The sequence below is a fragment of the Carassius carassius genome, chromosome 39, assembly GCF_963082965.1.
Source record: "Carassius carassius chromosome 39, fCarCar2.1, whole genome shotgun sequence".
NCBI lineage: Eukaryota > Metazoa > Chordata > Actinopteri > Cypriniformes > Cyprinidae > Carassius > Carassius carassius.
This window is the reverse complement of record NC_081793.1, coordinates 12914364-12938803: the sequence shown is the minus strand read 5'-3', so window position 1 is coordinate 12938803 and position 24440 is coordinate 12914364. Positions and strand designations below refer to the sequence as shown.

Below are 24440 nucleotides of genomic sequence, written 5' to 3'. Positions count from 1 at the left end.
TATTGTGAAAGAGCAAAACTTGTACATCAGCACCAAATACAGTATTGTTGTTAATTAACTGGTATAGGGCACAAAATACGTGACGATGTTAACTAAATCTTGTGAAACAGATCAAAGGTGATTCACACAAGAGAGGTCAAACAGTTCACAAGAAATACGTAACCAATACAATGTGTAAACTTTTTCATCTTTATAACATGATTTCATGCATCAAACAAATTTTAAGATATAAATGTTCTATCACAGAAATAAATGTCTTTAAGGATAAATAAATCACATTGTACTATCTCTGGCTAACTGTGAAGACTGTGAATTGTTTTGTTATATATGGCTATTCCTTTAAATAAAGTGAGTTAACATTTTAGTGTAATGCTGATCATTAATACAAGTATCCAGCTTTTAGTAATCAGTTTGTTTATTGTACAAAATGATAACAGGGTCACAGGGTTGACCTGTCCATACATAGGCTACATATATAAATATATATATATGCCTTTATGTGTGTGTGTTTATCCAAGTATAAATACAAAACATTAGCATGCATAAAATAATTTAAATTTTATTTATTTATTTAAATGTCCAATGAGACTGGCACAGGCGATTACGAAAATGTCCAATGCACAACTAAAGTTGTAAGCACTTAGCTATCTATCTATCTATCTATCTATCTATACAACAGCACCCTTGGGACACACACACACACACACACACACACGCGGAGAGTTTATTTCCATTCTAGTACGCACAATATTAAGGGCGAAGTGCAGGTGTGTGTGCATTCGGTTCCGAGGCTCATTTAAATAGTAAAGGATAATTAGGCAAGAAATTCAAGTCGAGCCTTGCAACACGAATTTGATACACGCACAGGTAACCCAAGCATCTCTCATTGTCCGTCCCATTAGCATGTACATATATATATAAGTTGTCAGTGGATGAGGCGCGGATTCACACACAGCCTTACCTCTTTTACTCTGGATCAGCGCGAGGAGAAATCTTCACAGGTCAGATACTGCTTTCCGCTTACCATCACATAGGCTACCACATAGAAACTCTTATAGCCCACTTTATCACCGTTGTCCCGGATATCTGCACATGTTTTGGATTTTTACTAAAAAAATCTATTTTTTACTTAAAATTCGAAGTCTTTTATTTCAGCAATAGGTGAGTGACAGAGAAGTAGAAGTGAATAAATAGGATATTGTAGTGTAAAAATGCGCGATGATGATTTGGAAACGTTTCAAATTATCTGCACATTTAATGTCTCTTCAGTTTTGATGTTGCTCTTATGTGAATTTAATTCATTTTCATTTATATTGAATCTATATAAATTCACAAATGTGTACAAATACATAATTGGAATAATTTTGTAATAAATTAATAAAGATTAACAAAAAAAAAGTTTTTTTTTTTTCTCCTACAGTTTGAAAATGTCACTGACTTCCATCCTCTCGGCTGATGCCATTCAAAATGCTGTCAAAGACTGCCAAGGTATGCATAAAATAATTTAATAATGATAAATTATAATAATAATGATAAACACGTTTTAATTGTTTCATGTTGAGACAATGATGACAATAATTATAATGTTGCTTTTTCTCCAACAGCTCCAGACTCCTTCTGTTATAAGAAGTTCTTCCAACTTTGTGGCCTGAGCCAGAAAACTCCTCAAGAGGTGAAGGATGTCTTCCGTATCATAGATGAGGATAACAGTGGATTCATTGAGGAGGCTGAGCTCAAGTATGTCATTCTGGCTGGTATTGAATTCATGTGTAATGCATCACAGATGATGTGATGTAATTTCAATGATAAAGCCACAAAATCTGCAGATAGAAAGCCATAGACTATGTTGTTGTGATTTCATGTTACTCGAGTCACAGTTCCTAAAGCTTTTATGGCTTCAATATGTTGCCTTGTTGTTCAGTGTGATCAGAGAAAACACTTCTAATGCTAAAAATACTATGCTCGTAATAGCCATACATGAAATCCGGTGAATAAAGAGAATTACTTCTGTTAAAGCTTTATATTACATGTCCTTGTCTTACCTGATAATACCAGAGTTCCATTTAAACTAAGTCCTTTTCAATTGTAATCCATGGAGATGCTGCCATTATGTTTTTGTTTTTTTTCTGTCCCTGCTTTATGTGATTTATCAGCATTATATAATGACATCAGCAAAACTAACCCAGGGCTGGAGAGATGACATTCACAACTGTCCTTTGAAGGGTTTCCTTTTTAGCTCACATTGTAGCCAGGACAGGTGAAAGAGATCATATTTGATCATTTGATTGATGAGTTCAGCTGTATGAGGCTGAAACAAATGGATGCATAAAAAAAGATCTCAAATTAAAAATGGGCTAAAATGCTGAGCTGCTTGGATTAGGAGAGTCAGCCGCTGTGCAGCACTTCATTCTTCTCATCAATGGATTTGTGTGAACCAGGTTCTTTCTCCAGCGATTTTTCCCAGGGGCACGAACTCTGACAGAAAAGGAGATTAAGAGCCTCCTTACAGCTGCAGACGATGATAGTGATGGCCGAATTGGAGTAGACGGTAATGTTTTCTCAGTAGATTGTGTAGTTTTTTAATTTCTTTTATTAATTGTGTTTTGTGCATCTACATGCTCTACCATTTTGTATGCACAGTTAATACGATTTCAGATTTATGTCCCTTTAAATGCTTTTAAATGTTTTTTTTATTTGGGAATCATTTCTGTCCTTTGCTTGTCTGTTATGTAATTTTCTCTGCTCATTACTCAAAGATGTGCTAAGATTTAATTGCGGTCTTAGATTATGGAAACTCTAGTGAAAACAAATCTATCACTGCATTGCATAAGAGGATCAAAGACCACGGTCACCTCAAATTATTATTTCAATCCTGAGTAACAGTCATGCACACACTGAGACAATACCAAGTCAAAAAGCTGCATGTAAATTACTGAGAAATATCTCCTGAAATATGCATTATTCACTGAATTTTTGTTTAAACTGATCAATCACCTTTTTAGCACATTTTGAAACACATGTGAGAGCTATACAGAAATGTTTTGTTTTGGAATTAAATCAGTTTATTATAATATCATTTTCTAAGTTATTTTACTAAATTTTTAATTCTGATGTTCCTCTTTCTCTACAGAGTTCCAGACTATGGTGTTATCCTGAAAAATTCCCTCAGCTATAAGCTGAAACCTCATCATTCATTTAATTTTTACACCTGATTACAAAAAAAAAAAAAAGAATCAGCACATAAAGTAAATGTACTTGACTTTTGAATACTTGTGTCTTGTTTTGTTGTCCCACATTCACCCGAAATGACCAATGACATAACTGTTCAGGGAAAATAAAAGTCACTAAACCGATGCATCTGGTTCACTGTGTTTTAAATCTGCTTTATATTAATGCACATATCATTTAAGATTTACTTGTGTTGATACTAAGGATATGCTGGTATCAAATTTTCCTGTTACGATTAATTGCTCATGCTTTTATCACGGTATATATTATCACGGTTTTGAAATTTAAATTTAAAAAAGTGGTCATAATACAGTATAACAGGTTAAATAACTTTTTTCTTATAACAAAAATAACTGAACATTTAAATACAATAAAGCAATAGAGAAATAAATATATAGTTTTACACAGATTAAAGTGCAAAAGAACTATAAAGACCAATCAGTATCACTTTACAATAAGACCTCATTAGTTAACCATTAACATTCACAATGAGCAATAGCTACATTTGCTAGAGAAGTTATTAATCTTTGTTAAAAAAAATACAAGTCTTAGTTCATGTTAGCTCATTAAATAACAAAGCTGCAACATTCGATTTTAACAACGTGTTATTAAATATTGATATACCTAAAATTAATGAATGTTCCAAAGTATTTAAGTATTTAGCACTGTGATGAACATCATAGGGAATACACAAATCGAATGGCTATTTAAAATTATTTAAATATGTTTCAGAAAGTAGTCCAGCTGGTTTATTTGTGGTGTTTCAAGGGTAAGGACTGCATTTTCTGCAGTTTAGCGCCACCTGCTGTCAGAGAGTGAATGTGCTTTCATTCAGCGCGTCTCTCACGTGTTCCCCCATGTGCTTCTCTTACGTGCTTGTTTACATCACATGCACCTTTCTAGCAGCATACAACTGTGTTGTGCAATTTGACCAATTGATGAGAATAGTATGGTTCAAATGCATTCCAAATTCTGAATAGTTTGTAATATATAATTATTCAGGTATTTAGAAGTGCCCACAATATCGTGCATATTCATTACCGTGATATATCGCATCGCACATGTCTAGTTGATACAGTGGATTCTGTGATATTTGCATAGAAGTTGCAGCTTTTCTTAATTAGGCAACCTCCAGCATCCCACATAGGAAATGTCTTCTGGCCCAGATCCGGGCCACTCAATGAATTTTCCCTCGACTCTTTCACCTGTCCTGAATTCAGTTTGAATTTGGATCTGTTCCTCAAACCAAGCATCAAATGGATACAGGATTTAAATAAAAATAAATACTTTCATGATAATTTTATTTAATGGTTGTGCATGACAGCATACTAATATAAATGATGTGCTCTCACTCTCTATTATAGATCAGTGTGTGTCCCATAGTAAAGCAAATAAATATTACATGATAACGGTTAAATACTCTCTCTCTCTGTCTTTTCATGTAAGGATTCTAAGATTATTTGTACCAAGAATAATAATATAAAATTTAATAAAATTATAATGAAGTGCAGTTTAATGCACTTGCCTGATTTGCTTAATTTTTAAATTATAATGTTTCATTCTGTTTTGACTTGCCATTTCAAAGACTACATTTTAACAATACTACACTTCATTAAAATGTATGTGATCATTTAACCATTATCAGGCAATATTGTATTTATCTTCTTTATCATGGGTCACATAATATGCTGCCAGATCTTAGCCTGATTTGGGCCACATATCACCTGACTCATCTGGGCCACACTCCTCCCATCAACACTCGGCCCTCATGTTGTTTGTGCTGTCATTGCCACACATGGCCCAGCTCTATGGCGTTATTTTTGTGCCTCAATCCTGAGTAATTGTACGTTTTGAGCACAGAGAACTATATTGTGCAAGCATATTACATTATATTTTGAACAGAAATTAACAATCGAAAAAAAAAAAATCACTTGAGCAAAGAAAAAACGATTCCGTGCTCAATAAATGTATTTGCTTGTTTGCTATTATCCATATTGACATGCAGTAATAACCCCTCTCATGCGGTTTACTCAGGTGCTCTCTCACAAACTTATTCTCTGCGCTCCTGTCAAGTCCCTCTCTCTCTCTCTCAACCTCTTAATACTGTGCGCGCTCAACTCTTGACACACGCTCGCTCAACTTACAACAGCGTTACAAGTGTGCCACAAAATCAACCTAAAGGTCAATTGTGATTGGCTGTTGGTCTCCAATCAAATTTATTCAACTGTGCACTACACATTAAGCACAAAACAAAGAAAATGAACTTGAACTTCTACATACTCAGTACATCTGAAAAACCTCTGAAAGTGGACGGTAGCATTCAATGACCCTGAAAAAACTAATAACTACCACAAAATGGGAACAAACAGTCAAGTAAAGCCAATCTTGAGCTCATATAGAAAGCAAGTTAAACCTGTTTACACATTTCAACATTGCCATTTTACACCTTACAATTATATGTCTGCAGTGTTAAATAGATATATGTGCTGTGAATGATTGAATGATTGTTGTTACAATAAATGCATTATACTAAGAATGCTCTAATGCCCTCAATAGTTTAAATACCAAAAGAAGGTAACTTTACTTGACTTACTTTAGATTGTTACAGTGACCAATATCTGACCCTGGACCCACAAAACCAGTCTTAAAGGGATTGTTCACATTCAAATCAAATTTTGGTATGTTTTAGCTTACCTCAAGGACATCCAAGATGTCTGTGTCTGTGACTCATATAATGGAGGTCTATGGTCACCACCTCAAAGAGCATGCACAGAGGAGTCCAAATTAAACAATTGCCCATCGTAAGTACACATTGATGACCTAAGACACGAGACGAGTGGTTTTTGTAAGAAAACAGTATTTATATCGTTTTTACCTCTTGTACACAACCACGTCCAACTGATCTGAGGGCGCGCATGCTTCCTGATGTGACGTGTGCGCGCGCTCTGGCTTAGTCTGCACAAGCGCGTAAACCGCCGAAAGTCATCTTTCGCACGTGTACGTCACTCATTGTTTACTGTTTACCCATGTTCCATTCGTACAACATATGCTCTCCACTTCTGTTGGCATCTCACAACACTTGCTACTAAAACACCACCAATTTTGAAGAGATCTCTGTCTCTGAGGCTTGAAGACGTGCTGCTGCAGCGGATCGCTCCTGAGTACTTGATCTGTGTATTCTGGTTCAAATAAATATGGTTGTGAAAAAAATTCAACGTTGTCTGTTGATATATTAAATTGTCTTCCATTGCAATTTCCTGTACGTCTAAATATGTTTAGATCTTTACAGTGAAAGGTAACACTTCCAAAATCTCTGTGTAAACCAGACAGTAAGTGTAAACAATGAGTGACATACACTCACGAGAGATAACTTCCGGGGCTTTCCGCGCTTGCGCAGACTAAGCCAGAGCACGCGCACACGTCACACAACAACAGGAAGCACGCGCGCCCTCAGATTAGTTGGACGTGGTTGTGTACAAGAGGTAAAAACTATGTAAATACTGTTTGTTTTCTTACACAAACCGCTCGTTTCGTGTCTTAGGTCATCAATGTGTACTTGCGATGGGGAATTGTTTAGTTTGGACTCCTCTGTGCATGCTCTTTGAGGTGGTGACCATAGACCTCCATTATATGAGTCACAGACAAGAACGGTTTGACCTAAAAATATTAAAATGGGAACTACTGTGGAAACAAAGACACCTACATCTTGGATGCCCTTGAGGTAAGCTAAAACATATCAAAATTTTATTTGAAAGTGAACCATCCCTTTAAGTGTAAATTTTTCGAAATTGAGTTTTATTCATCACCTGAAAGCTGAATAAATAAGCTTTCCATTAAAGTATGGTTTGTTAGGATCGGACTATATTTGGCTGAGATACAACTAGGTCAATTTGAAAATTGGGTGCAAAAAAATCAAAATACTGAGAAAATTTAATACTGGGATTTTAAGACTGGGATTGTGGTTAATACCCAATTTAAGACTGGGATTGTGGTTGTTTACGTTTGATATTTGATGTAATATTTCACAAATGTGTGGTTCTGGCAGCATGGATGAAGATGTCATAGCATCTGATGTACACAGATCTTTGTCAAGCTGTTTCATTTGGGTCCTTTGTTTATATTTGCAAGCAGTGCATTTTATTCATTGATCATTCTAATCAATAAATACAAAATCGCTCACTGCAGAATATAAACCTTCAAATCCTAGATGCAATCAAAGCCTTAAAACAAGGGAGTTCAAATGTAAAGCAGACTAAGTAGGTACAAAAGGTTGACAGCAGGTATAAGTTTCAGTGAAGATAGCCTCTCAATACTGAATGGCAAGGATATCCCGCTCAGGTTACCGCTTAGCCCATTAGAATAATGGAATAGACAATGCTGCATCAATCCTGGTTTCTGATTATCCCCTTTCTGCACTGAAGCCAGAGACCAAAATGAGCCAGGCAAACATGTGCCTTAATGGCTTCAGCTCCACTCAGATTATCCCAGTGTGCATGCATGACCCAATGTGTAAGATTTAACAAACAACTAATGGGGGAGCTTACACTGCAATTATGCTACAAAGCTTATCCTCCATATTATTCAGCCAGAGGTAACCAGTTCAAATGTTAGAATTGTTTCACTTGCAACTTTCCATTTACAAGCCAGTATCCACAACCACTGCCAGAGCAGATATCCATATGATATTCTCAGCACAGTTATATAGAACAGGAAATATTTGTTTATTTTTATTTTTATTTTTTATATATAAATCTGCCTTAAACATAAGTTTGGTCATTTAAAGAGATGTAATGCAAAATTCCAACCTTTGTGCAAATAAATTATATACTCTGAAAGGATATGAGAAACTGCTTTTGAGATTAAAAAAGAAGGGGAAAAAAGTAGAAAAGTAAAAGTTGACTGGACATATTGTTAACTATTACACATATTGTAGCTCATGCACACACACACTCAGTCTCAACTGGCACATAGAAGGTTAAATTACATATGGCATATTGAAAAATAAAGAGAATACTTACAAAAATGTGTTCAAAATGTATAGTCCTCACATGAAAATAACATCATATGATGCTGGTCACATGGGGATGTGATGAACCATTTTTTGGTTGTTTGGTTAGTGGCATAGTCTAGTTGTCAGAATGTTTGCTGACATAAGTAAAATATTTGAAAATTATTAGTATTTTCTTAATTGCCAGAAAATTACATGTCAAAAATCGGAAGCATTTATGAATTAATTTTAACTGGACATTTCCCCCCAGTTATAAAGTATCCAAATTTTCTTCCCTTAATTTAATATGAATTATTATTATTACTTGTTATTTTTATTATTATTATCAATATTTTGAACTTGAGACCCACTACAGGAACACGGTTTTAAAGGTACAGGCAACTTAAAGATAAATGAAATTATTTATGTTATTTATGTGAGTCTACAGTTTGCTTTTCCTTATGATGTTTTGAAGACAATTGTTAGAAAAAATATCATAAAATAATCATCAATGGACCTTAAATGTAACATAAACTGTGTAATCATTCTGTAGTTTCCTTTACTGGAAACTGGTTTTGAAAACAAAATGCTTGTTTGATCATTGACTGGCATGGTCTGAAAATTGAATACATTTTTGTGAGAAACAACAGAAACAACAAGTGTCACAAGAATTACGGAGCTTAAAATATGACAAAATTATTTGAATTTGAATTGTGTAAATTTGAATTATTGAAAAGTGTCATATAACAAAACTGAATATTATGTGGCATTTAACAGTTTTAGATTTGAGTTTTTTTAACGTGAATATTGAACACTTGAAATTAAACACATTAATTTCATTAATTAACACGTGAAATTAAAAACATTAATTAACACGTGTTATGGCGGAGTTTTATAGACATGCATTTTCAAGATGAAGAAGAAATTCAGAACATCAGATTCAATACTCTAAAATTCAAAATGTTGAATTTCAGTTCGCACAGAAAAGAGGTCAGAGATATCCACAGGGAAGAGTAGATGATCTCCGAAAAGTCGAACAAAGCATTTTGGCTAATTACTACGGTGACCGGGAGGGGACATGTTCAGTTCACTACATTTACAAATGAAACTACTCGAATGATTAATTCCCCAACAAAACACTGTTTTTATAATAGTCTGCTAATTAGACAAAATAAAATGAAATATATAATTACACTTAAATTCAACCTTTAAACTGCACTTAAAAATTCCAGTCATACAGCATAATCAAAGCTTTTTAGGCATGTCGAGCATTCACAGTAGGCTATTATTTACAAAAACTGTGCAGAACGTTAAGTAAAGAGATCAAAATGAAGGGAAAATAACAAAAAATAATAATACTATTCAAATGTTACTGGGAAAAGACAATCAGTTAATGGACTTACAAAAATGTGGGATGGATAAAAATGTTTTCTTGTAATTTTATTTTATGTACTTTAAGTAACATTTATTCATGATGAACTTCATTTGAATGCTGTCTACATTGCGCCCATGCAGTCCAGTAGCCTAGGCCAATGATTAGCCTAATATCTAATCATTTAATAATGTAATAATTTCTACAATAATATACTAATTTCTTAATTCAAGATAAATTATTAATAAATCCATATCTGATATTTGCAGATTGCTATTGTCATGCAGGTTTATTTACACATTAAACTCGTGACCACAACATAAGGATTTCTTTACCTCAACAAAATAACCTCGTGGCTAGGGCTGTGAATCTTTGGCAAGGCAGCGATTCGATTTGATTACGATTCATAGGTTTTCGATTCGATTCAAGAACGATTTTTGCAAATTTAGAACGATTCAATTCGATTCGATTCACAATTAAATTCGATTCGATTCGATTATAACGATTCGATTCTGCATTCTTTAAGTGCATTCACGGGATTATTTAAATGCTTCTACTAAATTCTTTAAATGCTTAGTCAGGGGGCAAATTACAGTAGCATTTATGGTTAGAGAACCATAGGTTAGAAAAAAAACGAAAAAAAAACCTTTTGTCCATTGTTAAATGCTAGTTTATGATGCGACATGGCATACGTAAAAATGTATGTAAGCCAAGTTTTTAAAAAAGAGCTTAAAGAGTATTATGTATAAGCTAACATTTTGTCACACCAGGGGCGTAGCCATAATTTCAGAAGTGACAGAAATGTCAAATACAATCATTTTATGTATGTAGCCTGTATAATAATAATAATAATTATTATTATTATTTTTTTTTTTTACAAGGAATTATGTTCTTTTTTAATTTTAATTAGCTGTAATAAATCAAATACACTGCTGGACAATAATCAATCATTTGTAATCGATATTTTTTTCCTAATGGCAATTTTATGATTGTTTTATATACTAGGCTACATTTAATTAGCAATTATTTAAATTTTCTACACAGAATAAGGTAGAAAATATACTTTATAGTTTCTGTACTGTAATAAATGTCATTAGCACTGCATCATTCATAAATTTTTTGTGGTTTTTTTTTAGTTTCATCAGTTCATTCTGCTTTTATTCAGTTTAGCTACAGATATAGCCTGGACGTCTATGAGAGCGAGATCGCTTCTCTTTCAGTGTGAACACGTCTTCATCTCTATTTAACTTTTCCTCTCCATCAGCGAATGATTCTGAGAGAAAACGTGCCAGATGTCTGTTTGCTAATGAAACAAACGCTACTTTCATGCATCTGATTATCAGATAAATCTCGCGTTCTTATTTCAAGGTCATTGTTAATGCTCTGCGTATGATTTAGACACTTACATTTCTGCTCCGTCCATGCAATAAATACAGCTGTCGACGGCTCCGGTAACTCCGTCGGTAAGATGCAGAGAGCCATTGACAAACTACAGAAAAGTAAAACTACTTCACGTTAGCATTACTGGCCACAAGTCCTATAGATCACACGTCAGCTGCGTCAGAGACAAACGGAGCGCGAGCGCAATCCTGTGACAGTCTCAGTCGGTAAACAGTGGAGCGCGTGAAGGACAGATAAGAGGCACGATTCACGAACACTCTTCAAGGTCTCCATTAATTCGTGCGTGTAGTAATTTAATGTGTATACATTTTGAAAGCATTGAATCGCTATAGAAATCGCGATTCATTCGATTCTTAGCATTTTGAATCGATTACTGTCCAAGATCGGTGATTCACGATTCAAAAATCATGTTTCAAGATCGATGCATATGAATCGACAGGGTTTGTAATCGATGCATCGAGAAAACGAGTGAATCGTTACACCCCTACTCGTGGCCATAACATATTACCATGTTCCCACAAGTTAATGTAGTGGTCATTGACAAAACTAAATGAACCGAAGATGTCCCCTCCTGGTCACCGAAGTAAATGGCCAAAATGTACGATCTGAATTTCTGTGATTTGAATTTCAGAATATTGAATTTGACGTTTTGAATTTCTTCTTCATCTTGAAAACTTATTTTTAAAAACACAGAACACACGAGTGTAGCCTATGCATAACGACTACACTTAACTTTAGTGCATTTGTTCTTTCACTGTATGATTCAGTCTATTATATGCATTAAGAATGATCACATAATTCAAGATAAAGGGGCAGAAAAATATATTTATATCATTTCATATACTTAATCAATATCACACGTGCCATTTAAAAAAAATCTACATGCTACAAATCTGTGATATTGATATTTATACAACAGTTAAATAAACAATAACTTAATATCAAGAGACTTAAGTTTTAGGCACCATGCCTGCTTTTGCTCTTTTCCGCCAACAAAAAAATTATTCCAAACACAGCCACAACACTGTTTTGCGTCTCTGAGCAACATGACCATAACATGACGGTGTTTGGTTCCTGAATGAATCAACCGTTTAAATGATTCGGTTCAATCGCGATGAATCACTTATGAACAGTTACTTGCTGCCACCTACTGGCGGTTTTAATTGTTTTAATTTTATATTTAAAGTATCTTTTCATTTTAAATATCAGTATGCAACCTTTCATGCCTAAAATATCTAAACATTTGTAACTGCAGATTAAAGCATTCCATGTCCCTCTAAGCTTTATTAACATTACATAAATGCCACTTCATATGCAACTTCTTCAAATATTAATTTTGTTGAGACTGATTTCATTTGTTCAATAACTCCCTAAATATATTATTATTATAAGTGACTGATTATATGTAAGAATTTGACTCAAAAAGTGATACACTCAGAAAAAATAGACTTTATAAAGGTAAAGATGCACATCAAATTAAACTTATTGGAAAATATTAATTTCTTTCACTGTTGTGAACTGATCGCCACACAGACTATGAAATATTTCAAAAACTTTAGGAGTCAGCTGTCCACGGTAGTCCTTAATTTTTTATTTTAGTAACTAAATTGGCTGGTGACTGAAAAAGAAGTACTAAGTTACAGGACTTTAGTGAAACGGAACTGTGGATGGAATATAACGTTACCCGATCGGATCCGATTGTAACACACAAGCGACTGTCAAGAGCAGGAAGTGTATCTTTTTCATTGATCTAAGTTCTGTTTCCCCTCCATGAGTTAACAAATCAAGCACTTTGTTTCCTTTTTCATGCGGTAACAGGTAAGCATCAGTTTGTTAAACACTCTTTGTAAAAGTTGTTGCTTTTGAAATGGGACATGAGTCAGTCGGATTAACGGTGTAGCTAACAGCTAGCTTTGAAGCAATAGTCTAATTTGTCTGATCACCGTCTCTGTCTTAATGGAAAGTAAAAATGCTCTTGGTTCCTTTTTTGTTTATTTGCCTCACTATCTGTTTGTCTTATTCACTAGTCTAAGAAGCAACTAACTACTTTTCAGCAGCAGTTTTTCTGAAAAGTAGAAAAGAAGGCAGTTTAGCCACAGTTTTTACGCTTTTCTCATAATCTTCAACTTACATTTATTTTTCATAATTTTAACAATTATATTAAGTTTAACTATAGTCTATAAGCTCAAATGTGCATGTAAAGAAAAGCTAACTTGTGCATGCCTAAAAATATTAAATAAAGGAAAGTCTTGGACATACTTTACATTGTAGCTTTTAGAATTTGTGCATACAATCTATAATTAGTTAAGTGATTATCTTCATTATCTAAAGCTGTCTATTCATGTTTTATTCTTGAAAATGTTTTCACTGTGTCCTTTGACTTCAGTCCCAATACGTTTATTCTTTTTACAGATCAAAGGCATGCACGTCAAACTCAATGAAAAAAGAGGGAACCGTAGAGACAGAGCACACTAATGCTGATGATCAGGTATTTTCATCAATCATGCCGTCTTTGAGATCTAAATATGAATTATTTTTTAAATCAGACGTGATGTGTTAATTATCTGCTTTCTGTTTCCACCTTATATCATCTTCTCATAAGCCCAAGAATGGCATCTGGAATGCAAGAGAAACAGTACGCACCATCTTTGCTCAGCTTTTTCATCTATAACCCTAAGTTTGGACCACGTGAGGGGGAGGTAAATCCTGTTTAATTCGAAATTTTAAACAACTTATTATTTTGCATATTATGAGACCACAGAAGATGTGCTCATGTGCACATATGCTTTCAGCTGCATGTAATGCATTTTACTATGTATAAAGCCACTACACACACACACACACACAAATAAATCATCAAAATCTCCACAGCAAATGTACAAAATATTTCTGGGCATGGTGATAATCTGAAAGGTGAACAAATGCAGGTAGAAGTCACGTTTTGATTATTGTTAATCATATGTTTATATGGCAGTTATTGGTTTTTTATTGTAGGAGGAAAAGAAAATCTTGTTTTATCACCCTATTGAAATAGAGAAGAACGAAAAGATTCGCAATGTTGGACTCTGTGAGGCAATCGTTCAGTTCACCAGGTTAGCACCGTACTAATGATGGAATCAAAGGTGGAATAAAAAAACATAGAGAAACAGGCATAAACGAGAGATTTTCTTTTTTACAGAACCTTCTGTCCAACAAAACCAGCCAAATCTCTCCACACTCAGAAGAACCGACAGTTTTTCCATGAGCCGGAGGAGAATTACTGGATGGTCATGGTATGTCTATGCATCAGAGATTTAGTTTCAATCCAAATGTTAAACAAATACAGACAAAATAAAATCAAACTTGCCTGACACAGTGCTGCTAAAGTATGTATTAAGCACCTTTGAATTCCTCTCTCAAGGTTGTACAGAATCCAATGGTTGAAAAACCCAACAAAGACGGTAAACCACCCACAGCAGAATACCAAGAGGAAGAGATTATTGTAAGTAATGCATGGAACGCTAGTTTAAATTTTACACTTCCTTGATACAGAACAAGAGACTTTAATTCAGCAAGAATCCATAAAAATGTTTACACTAGACAGACTTTCTAACAGTTTTTTAACATTTTAACAGTTTTTTTAGTAGTCTTATGATGTGTGGTTTAAAGGGATGTTTTTCTTAATGAATAAGAGATAAGATGGAATCTTTATGGAAATTAAAGGTTTATGGCAAATCATTTTTTATTGCTTTTGTTTGTGGTATAATAACACATATTGGATTTGTGATGGCTAGACAAAGTGTGAGCATTGAAACATATTCAACTAAGATTAGAGATTATTAATATTATTTCTTTATAATGCTGTTAAAAATAAAAACAACTGGAGTAATGGCTGCTGAAAATTCTGCTTAGCCACCACAGAAATATAAACAATTTATTTTCTTCAAATATTTTAAAAAGAAAACTCTTAACATTTTCTTAAAATAGAAATTACATTTTAAATTATAATAATATTTCACAAAATTACTGGTTTTACTACATTTTTAATTAATGAAAAAAAATGCAGAGTATAAGAGACTTCTTTCAAATCCTTCTTTAATTTAAAAAATCTTACCAACCCCAAACTTGTGATGGGTTGTGTAGACTTTGTTGTAGTGTAGACTGAATTGTTCCTCTCTTTGTGTTCTAGGATTCAGTTTATGGGTCTGTATTAAAACAGTGCTACAGCATGTATAAGGTAAATACTGTTTATATATTCTCTCATTTCAAATGTTTTATTTTTTGAATAATCTATTATTATTTTCACATGATTTTTTACAAACATCTGACGTTTCTAACAGTTTTGTGTTGTTGTTGTTGATTTGTAGCTCTTCAACGGCACATTCATCAGGGCATTTGAGGCCGGTGGAGTGGAACTGTTGACTCAAAAGCTTGAAAAGTTCTTTTACAGGGTAAATAAAGTATTAATTAAGAGAAATCAATCCTTCAGTCAGATAAAAGGTAGACAATGCATACCTTTGGTCTGTTTGGTACATGCATGTCTTAAAGGGATAACTGTTAACTTTAGGCTTCGATATTGCTTTTCTGCGATGAGGACTTTTTAAGGATGTCACTGACAATCTGACCACTTGAAACGAAAGTCCCACATTTAAGGAAAGAGATAAATTAAGATGTTTAGTAGTTCAAAATTGTATTGATATGTGATGTTCTTCTTTATTTCTGTTATCATATTCAACACGTATGTACAAATAGTCAGTGTGACATATATTTGAAATGGAGGCCCAACAATCTTGCTTCTCTTGTTTGTCGTATTGGTTCTTCGGTTCAGATTTCCTTGCTGAGGGCATCATGCTTACTCACCTGTCTGAATAATTCAGCTTCGGTTAAGGGAAACCCCTCCCTAACCTGAGATGTGCCCTGAAGCTCTCAGTGAAAGTGCAGTTTGTGCCTTAAATGTCACTGACCGCTGAGCAAAGTCACACCAGGGCTGCATCTCAGGACGTCAGGTGGTCAAATGACATTACGTCAGCCTAATCAGGGATGCTTTTGGTAATTTCATCCATAGTGGAGTTGTACAGTTTCTTCTGGACCTTTCTTGAGAGGCAAAATGTTATTCTTGATATTATTCTTTAGTTATACTGTATAATTTTTGTTTTATCTGATCAATGTTTAATTGTTAAAGTAACTAGTCTGGTAAAGTTTATATATATATATATATATATATATATATATCTTACATTAAGTTGTTGTATGCTTTGCTTTAGTACCTGCAGACACTTCATCTCCAGTCATGTGACTTGCTGGATGTGTTCGGGGGTATCAGCTTTTTCCCTCTTGACAAGATGACCTACCTGAAGATCCAGTCTTTTGTCAATAGAGTAGAAGAGAGCCTGAGTCTTGTCAAATACACGGCCTTTCTCTACAACGACCAGCTGATCTGGTGAATGTCAATCAATACACATCTCACAATTGTTTTAAGGCATATTTCATACAAAAAAATTTAACTTCGGTCATCTTCAACTCACTCTCATTCCATTCCAAACCTGTATGACTTTTTTTTGTTGTTGTTAACCAGAAAATAAACTATTTAGCAGAATGTTCACACTGATCTTTTTCACACATTAAAAAGTGAATTGTAAAGAGGGGCTGTCTAAAGAGCTATGGTTAATATTATGTTAATAACAATTAATGAATGTGTATTCAGATCACATTTGAGATTTCTTGTAGGTTGACTATAGCATAAAATTGTTATATATATATATATATATTTATGTATATATGTATGTATATATGTGTATATATACTGTACAGACCAAAAGTTTGGAAACATTACTATTTTTAATGTTTTTGAAAGAAGTTTCTTCTACTCATCAAGCCTGCATTTATTTGATCAAAAATACAGAAAAAAATGTAATATTGTAATATATTATTACAATTTAAAATAATTGTTTTTAAATTTATTATACTTTAAAATATCATTTATTTCTGTGATGCAAAGCTGAATTTTTAGGATCATTATCACATGATCCTTTAGAAATCATTCTAATATGATGATTCATTATCAAAGTTGGAAACAATTCTGCTGCTTAATATTTTTTCAGAACATGTGATACTTTTTTAGGATACTTTGATGAATAAAAAGTAAAAAAAAAGAAAAAAAGAAGCTATGTTTTTAAAATATAAATATTTTGTAATAACAATATACACTACTGGTCAGTAATTTGGGGTCAGTAATTTTTCTTTCTTTTTTTAAATAAAATCAATACTTTTATTCAGCAAGGATGTGTTAAATTGATAAAAAGTGATAGTAAAGAAAATATATTATTAGAATATATATTATTAGAATTTTTTTAATTTTTATTTTGAATAAATGCAGTTCTTTTTAACCTTTTATTCATCAAATATATTAGACAGCAGAACTGTTTCCAAAACTCATAATAAATCAGAATATTAGAATGATTTCTAAAGGATCATGTGATAGACTGGATGTTACATGTGACACTGAAGGCTGGAGCAATGATGCTGAAAATTCAGCTTTGCCTCACAGGAATAAATTATTTTTTTAAAGTATATTCAAATAGAAAACTATTATTTTAAGTTGTAATCATATTTCACAATATTGCAAGTGCTTGATATGAATGGTTTTACCTCAAATAACCGTAGAGTGCCGTAGAGGACATGAAGTCTGATAGATGAGACCGCAGGGACTCAATAAAGCGGCACAGCCAAAGCTTCTTAATCACAAACTGTCTGGCGAGGGGAGCCAGATAGACTTAAAATATGATTTTTAATCCTCTGTTGAATTCACAACATGACTTTCATATCTTGTTTACAAAAATTGCTTTCAAAGAATTGCTTGTGGTTATGGCTGTTGAATGTTGTTTGTCTTATTACTTGTTTAAATTAAAGTATCTCATGATAACATGTTACCAGTTTTGTAAGACACAAGAATTTTAAACAATTAACATTAATATTGAAACACTTTCTTGTGTTTGAATGTGCAAGTTTGTCTGAGCTTTAGTCTTAAGCTCTGTGCTGTATTTTGTAGGAGTGGTCTAGAGCAGGATGACATGCGAATTCTGTACAAGTACCTGACGACCTCGCTGTTCCCACGGCACACTGAACCCGAGGTGAGACCGCATTAGTACATTGTACTGTTATATAGTAAATGTGTAAGCCCTAGGCACAAAGGCTCTGATAGAAATGTCATTTTATCATTTCCCCTAACACTGTTTATACAGTAGACACTAGGGGTGCATTTCAATGCATCAAAACTCATTAAAATCCTAATATAATACTTAAAAAAAAAAAGTTTAATTCTGAAATATCCTGTGTGTGAATTTATTAGTAAGAATGTTAAAAAGTAAAAAAAAAAATATATATATTAATAAAAAAAACTCTTATGCTCACCAAGCCTGCGTTTATTTAATGAAGCATACAGTAAACCAGTTATGTTGTGAAATATTATTGCAATTTAAATGTTAATTTATTTATGAAGTTTTCTATTTAAAAAATGTAAAAATATGATTTATCATATCACATGATCACATGATCCCTTCAGAAACAATTTTAGTATGCTGATTTGTGCTCAAGAAACTTATAATAAATGTTGAAAATAGTTGTGCTGCTCAATATTTTTGTGCAAACCCTGATATTACTTTTTTTTTAGGATTTCTTAATAAATAGAAAATTCTAAACATTTATCAGCATTAAACACTTAAAAATATAGTGAATAATTATTTATTACAATTTATGATTTTTTTTAATCCATTTTAAGATTACTTTTCTCATCAACGGGTAAAAATGCACAGCACCACTGTACACTGCGTCAAAGATTTATTATTCAGTCAAGATTTACATTAAAGGGATAATGATTTATTCATCCTCAAGCCATCCTAAGTGTATACGACTTTCTTCTTCATATATATATATATATATATATATATATATATATATATATAGATATATAGATATATAGATATATAGATTTCCTGGCTCTTCCGAGCTTTATAATGGCAGTGGTCAAGATTTTGAAGCCCAAAAAAGTGCATCCATCCATCACGTTAGTTAGCGGAATCTAGTGATTATGGTTTATATTTATGGTTTAATACGGTTAAATATTACTTATTGACGGTTTCAACGGCAACAACATAAACAAACGTTACTGCGCATGCGCGCTTTTGTGGCCCTAACTTAACTTCCGGTAGACTTTCAAATAGAATCAATAACAACAGCCAAGTCCCTCTAGAGTAGATTTTTTTTTTGATAACAAACAAAATATGTTTCCTGCGTAAATCAGGTGGACTTAATGAAAATGCTAATTCATTATTTCCGAGCAGAAGATGCATAAAGCGCGAGAAATAGAGGTTTCCCCAGTAACAGCTGTAAACAAAGCAGAGCTACGCTCACAAACGCTGCGTTATCAGTCATATAACATGCAAGTCTTCCTTCAGAAATACAGCGATATAAAAACACCCGTGCCTCGTTTTGATATTTAAACATATAAATGTAAGGAATTATTATTATTAAACGTGCAGTACGTAACGTTACTCATGTTCATTCAATGAAGCCTTTTTTAAATCGTGGCGATTCTCCAAAAATAAATAAATGTATGGGAAACACATCCCGCAGCACAACCACCTGAGCCCAATTTCAGTCTACTCATCACCTTGACTTTAACTGCGTTTGTAGAAGGCACCACAGCAAGACTGATATACACAATACAGACCGGAAGTTAACTTAGGACCAGCCGCGTGCGCCCGATGAAACAGTCTATATATATTTCACTTACACAAATGCATCACTTTGCTTCAGAAGACCTTTATTAACTTCACATAGCCTTGTGGAGCACTTTTTATGATGAATGGATACATTTTTATGGGTTTCAAAATCTTGACCACCATTAACTGCCATTTTAAAGCTTGGAAGAGCCAGGATATTTTTTAATATAACTCAAAATCTATTTATCTGAAAGAAGAAAGTCACCTAGGATGGCTTGAGGGTGAATAAATCATGGGGTAATTTTCATTTTTGGATGAACTATCCCTTTACGGCTCCATTAGTTAACATTAGTTTATTCATTAGTTAACATAAACTGCCAATAAAGTTATTCTAAAAGCATCTGTTAACATTAGTTAATTTCAGCATTTAGTAACACAAAATTCTAAATCAAAGGTTGTAACTATAATTCCATGAATTTAAGCGAACATGAACGAAGTTGTATTTTTTTTTTTATATTAATAACTTCTGTTACAAATGTAGCTATTGCTCATTGTTAATGTTAGTGACTAACGTTTACTAATGAGACCTTATTGTAAAGTGTTACCTATTTTTATTATTCTTTTGCAATTTAATCTTTTTGAAACTGTTGTTTACTTTATTTTTTTTGTGTATTTATGTATTGCATTTAAATGTTCAGTTCTTTTTGTTTAAAGAAAAAAGTTATTAAGTTGTACTGTATTATGACGTTTTTTAAACATGAAAATTTGATACTGTCAAATGCCTAATCAGCATTTATTTGAAATCAAAATTAATTATATATAAACAAATGTCTGATAGTTACAGCAAAGCCAGCTTATAATCTTTATAGTCTAGCCTACTAATACACTTTTTTTTTTTACAGTTTCTAAGAGGATGCATGACATGATTTTACTATTTTAAAATCGTGTGTATTTTGTCCAAATGTGATTTTTATACCATTGAATTTCAGTTGAATATATAGTGGGATACAATCACTTAGAAAGTAGACACGGTTTAACTGATAATAATTCAGTGTGTGTTTTGGAATGTGCTACAAAGTCATGTGCCATCTACATCTGTGTTAATGAATGATCTGTGTGTGTGTGTGTGTGTGTGTGTGTGTGTGTGTGTGTGTGTGTGTGTGTGTGCGTGCGTGCGTGCGTGCGCGTGTGTTTGTGCGTGCAAACATTCGGCAGCTTGCAGGAAGAGACTCTCCACTCAGGCCAGAGATGGCTGGGAATCTGTTGCACTATGGGAGGCAAGTATCCAAATATTTCCTGCTTTGAACTCAGGGCTGGAACCGTGCGCTCTTCGCCTTCTGTCTGTCTGCTTGGGCTCCATGCATCGGGGACACAAGCAGCCAAGCGAAGCGCTAAAACAACACAGATCAACACTGCCAAATATCAGATTGCACAAGGGTAATTTAATAGCTTTAGTGGCAAAGAGAAAACAAGCCCAACAGACTTTACAATAGCCTGTCTGATTGTTCAGCGAGTGCATGATGACACAAAGGGGTCACATTCAATTGATTGAAATCAGATTTATTGATAATTCTCCTGAGATCAATCAAGAAGAGACTGATTAGCAGAGCTTCCTTGTTCTTATGTGTTCTGTTGGTAATAGGTGCGTAACCTTAAGAGGGTCGGCTGTGAGGCCAGGGCAGAGTAGCTGGTAGCAAACTGTAAGCACTGAGAACTGTGACTTGGCCCTTATTCAGAGGCCTGGGAGATAATCACAGATTATTCATCATTTGAAAGCGATATTTGTGTATTGTGGTGCCTTCTTTAGAGGTCATATCAATATTTGTATTATGCATGAAACGTTCAGAGATGTACTGACATCTTATGTTATGTTATGGAAACAGATTTTTAACAGGACCAGCAAATCTTAAAGACCCAGATGCAAAATTCAGATTTCCCAAGATATTTGTGAACACAGAAGACAGTTACGAGGAGCTACATTTGATCGTTTACAAGGTGAGCAAAAACGTCAAGCTCAGTGTTATTCTTTATGCATTTTAATCTATGAGCTTAACATACTGATTGGCTTTGATTACCTAACATTCCTGTTTTTAAGTAAGTAAATTATTAATAATAATAATAATTATGTAAATGTCATTCCCTATCAAGGCAATGAGTGCAGCTGTATGCTTCATGGTAAATGGTAAGTGTCTGCTCTTAAGTAATTTTAACAAAATTTTGCCCTTGTTTTGTTAACAGTTCACTAAGTAATCATATTATCAGGAAATCTGTCAAATGTTAACTGGTCTTTTAAACCCTGCTTCCCTTTGTGCTTGTAGCCGCAGTGGATATGAGTCGTGAGTTTTGTGAACAACTAGACAGCCTGGTTGGTCCCCAACTCACCCTGCTGGCCTCTGACATCTGTGAGCAGTACAACATCAACCGAAGGATATCAGGGTCAGTATTACTCCAGAGCTTCACTTCAACTATGGAGTGAAGAAAATCTAATGCAGAACTAGAAAAACTCCGTGTCAAGTCACTAAATGATATCATAAAGGCATTGTAAAAAATGTTTTGCCAGGCTTAGACACTGAATTAGCCCTTGAACCAGGTAGTGGGGACATTTTATTTGTTGTAATAAAAAATCACTTACAGCACTTTTAAACTGTTGATATATATAATGAGATGTCACTGCAACTGTCAAATTCTGTCCAGCATCACTGCTCATTCATACATTAGTCTTAAATGACTGGGTCGTCCTGTGACCCAGGTAACCCTTCAGAGATCTTGACAAGGCTTTCACTCACCTGCATGCTGAATACAAGGGTCCACTGGATCATTTCTCTTCCAGTAGCAGTTACCGGAGCTAATCCATTAATCTTACCTAAACAGTGTATCCTTATCTCGCCTGAGCCCTGCGTGGTGTCTAGTGTTGTTTTGTGTGGTACAATCCCTCATATCAATTACATGCCACTTATCAGACTTTAAAGACACATAACTGCTTTTATTCTTCCATGCATGTTACACTGGGTGGCAATACTGCATCTCGGCTTCACTAATTCTTTTAAAACTGTTGTTGTAGGCCAGAGAAGGAGCCTCAATTTAAGTTCATCTACTTCAACCATATGAACTTGGCTGAGAAAAGCACCATCCACATGCGCAAGACGGCCAGCGTGTCCCTCACCTCTGTCCATCCAGACCTCATGAAAATCCTTGGAGACATCAACTGCGATTTTGCACGGTAAGCAGTGCCCCCGTTCAATTGAAGAGGTGTATTCAAGTCATTGTATGTTTGAACTACATTTTTTAAATGTATTTTAGAATAAATTAATATATAGGACAAAAAATGATTGATTTATTATCTGGTGAAATATTAGTGTGTATTGAGACAACAGGTTTCATTCACTAATAATTGTGTGGATTATCTGTCATTGTATGCACATGAGAATTTCTTACAATAGATTTCAGCTTAATTCAAAAAACAGTAAACGTTTACACTCATAATGTTAATGAATTTAGGGTACTCTAAATGACTGACCACATGCACAGGTTACTGATTTGTATAAAGCTTGCCTAAACCATTTCCTTATAAGAGGTTTCTGTACAACAGTCTCTAAAGACATGCAGCAATAGCAGTAAAAAGAAAACGGGTTGAACTCTTTTTTTTTTTTTTGCCTCTCTCTCTCTCTCGATATAAATGTATGTTTGTATGATTTTAAGATTAAATATCTATGAATAAAGTTTAATCTTATGTTTATGAGGCCACATGGTTAGTGAAAGAGACAGTGTCTGGGTGTTTTGTAGGGTGGATGAGGACGAGGAAATCATTGTTAAAGCGATGACTGATTACTGGGTTGTTGGAAAGAAGTCTGATCAGAGGGAGCTGTATGTCATTTTGAACCAGAAGAATGCCAACCTCATTGAAGTAAATGGTATGTAAGAATTTACTTCTCATATCACATTGAGGTGATATAGTGCCATTAAGTAATTAAAATCTACTAGTTAACTTTTAATCTCAATTGTTTAATTAATTTAAAAGTTAGCATATTAAAAACATTTCTGTTGACGTAAACCCTCACCAAGATTCTGTTTGTGTTACAGAGGAAGTGAAAAGGCTGTGTGCAACACAGTTCAATAATATTTTTTTCTTGGACTGAAGAGATATGATGGGCATGGACGACTTCACTACACTAAAACTGTCAACTGTTCAGGTTTTACTGACAGCATCAGTGTAATGCAATAATTGCATTGTAAAAAAAAAAAAAAAGATTTTTTTTTTCACATCATGCAATTTTTTAGATTTTTATTTAATCTATACAGAAATGTGGTTGCTTCCTAGTAATTATAAAATCAGAATTTTACTGTAATGACCTATTTTCAGTTGTTTGTATGTACATATTGTCATGTTTAAGTATCCATCAGCTACCATCTATTTTGTGTTTCATACCCATTGTCCAGATTTGTTTTATCACTTACAGATACAAATAAGTTGACATTTAGGATATGAATCTGTCAAGCTATAAATATTTTTCCTCTTATTTTAAATGACATCATGCCATCAGTATCATGGTTTAATATACATTATTTCAAAATAAATTTAAATTTTCATTAAATGAAGGTTGCTATTCTTGTTCAGCTACACTCTTAAAATTGATATGATCTTGAATAACCTTGCTATATCATGCTCCAGTTTTAATATGGATTTCAAGCCTGTGACAGCCTCAGACGCTGATCAAATTAACAGAAGTTGTGTGAAATATATCCTATGCAGATT

The 24440-nt window shown here is 33.8% G+C and overlaps 2 protein-coding genes across 2 annotated transcripts; both read left to right on the top strand.

The window, feature by feature from the left end:
• Positions 1 to 817: 817 nt before the first annotated feature.
• LOC132121032 (parvalbumin, thymic CPV3-like) lies at positions 818 to 3233 on the top strand. The gene is made up of 5 exons (XM_059530221.1): positions 818 to 1001; positions 1421 to 1488; positions 1605 to 1737; positions 2439 to 2548; positions 3131 to 3233. The coding sequence occupies exons 2-5, from the start codon at positions 1428 to 1430 to the stop codon at positions 3154 to 3156; spliced, it is 330 nt and encodes a 109-aa protein (XP_059386204.1). The 5' UTR covers positions 818 to 1001; positions 1421 to 1427; the 3' UTR covers positions 3157 to 3233.
• A 9413-nt stretch (positions 3234 to 12646) lies between these two features.
• Positions 12647 to 24279, top strand: LOC132121394 (vacuolar fusion protein CCZ1 homolog). Its single transcript, XM_059530735.1, has 17 exons — positions 12647 to 12806; positions 13401 to 13476; positions 13591 to 13687; positions 13983 to 14080; positions 14167 to 14260; positions 14389 to 14469; positions 15157 to 15204; positions 15335 to 15418; positions 16232 to 16407; positions 18016 to 18097; positions 20903 to 20964; positions 21571 to 21682; positions 21836 to 21869; positions 22006 to 22123; positions 22749 to 22907; positions 23471 to 23598; positions 23768 to 24279. The coding sequence occupies exons 2-17, from the start codon at positions 13463 to 13465 to the stop codon at positions 23821 to 23823; spliced, it is 1443 nt and encodes a 480-aa protein (XP_059386718.1). The 5' UTR covers positions 12647 to 12806; positions 13401 to 13462; the 3' UTR covers positions 23824 to 24279.
• The last annotated feature ends 161 nt before the right edge of the window (positions 24280 to 24440 follow it).

Excerpts from the sequence above, each read along its gene's own strand:
- LOC132121032 (XM_059530221.1), top strand. The coding sequence starts at position 1,428 with ATGTCACTGACTTCCATCCTCTCGGCTGATGCCATTCAAAATGCTGTC. Across the intron at positions 1,489-1,604 it reads TGCTGTCAAAGACTGCCAAG|CTCCAGACTCCTTCTGTTAT; the intron begins GTATGCATAAAA and ends TTTCTCCAACAG. Across the intron at positions 2,549-3,130 it reads TGGCCGAATTGGAGTAGACG|AGTTCCAGACTATGGTGTTA; the intron begins GTAATGTTTTCT and ends CTTTCTCTACAG.
- LOC132121394 (XM_059530735.1), top strand. Across the intron at positions 14,081-14,166 it reads GCAATCGTTCAGTTCACCAG|AACCTTCTGTCCAACAAAAC; the intron begins GTTAGCACCGTA and ends TCTTTTTTACAG. Across the intron at positions 20,965-21,570 it reads AATCTGTTGCACTATGGGAG|ATTTTTAACAGGACCAGCAA; the intron begins GCAAGTATCCAA and ends TTATGGAAACAG.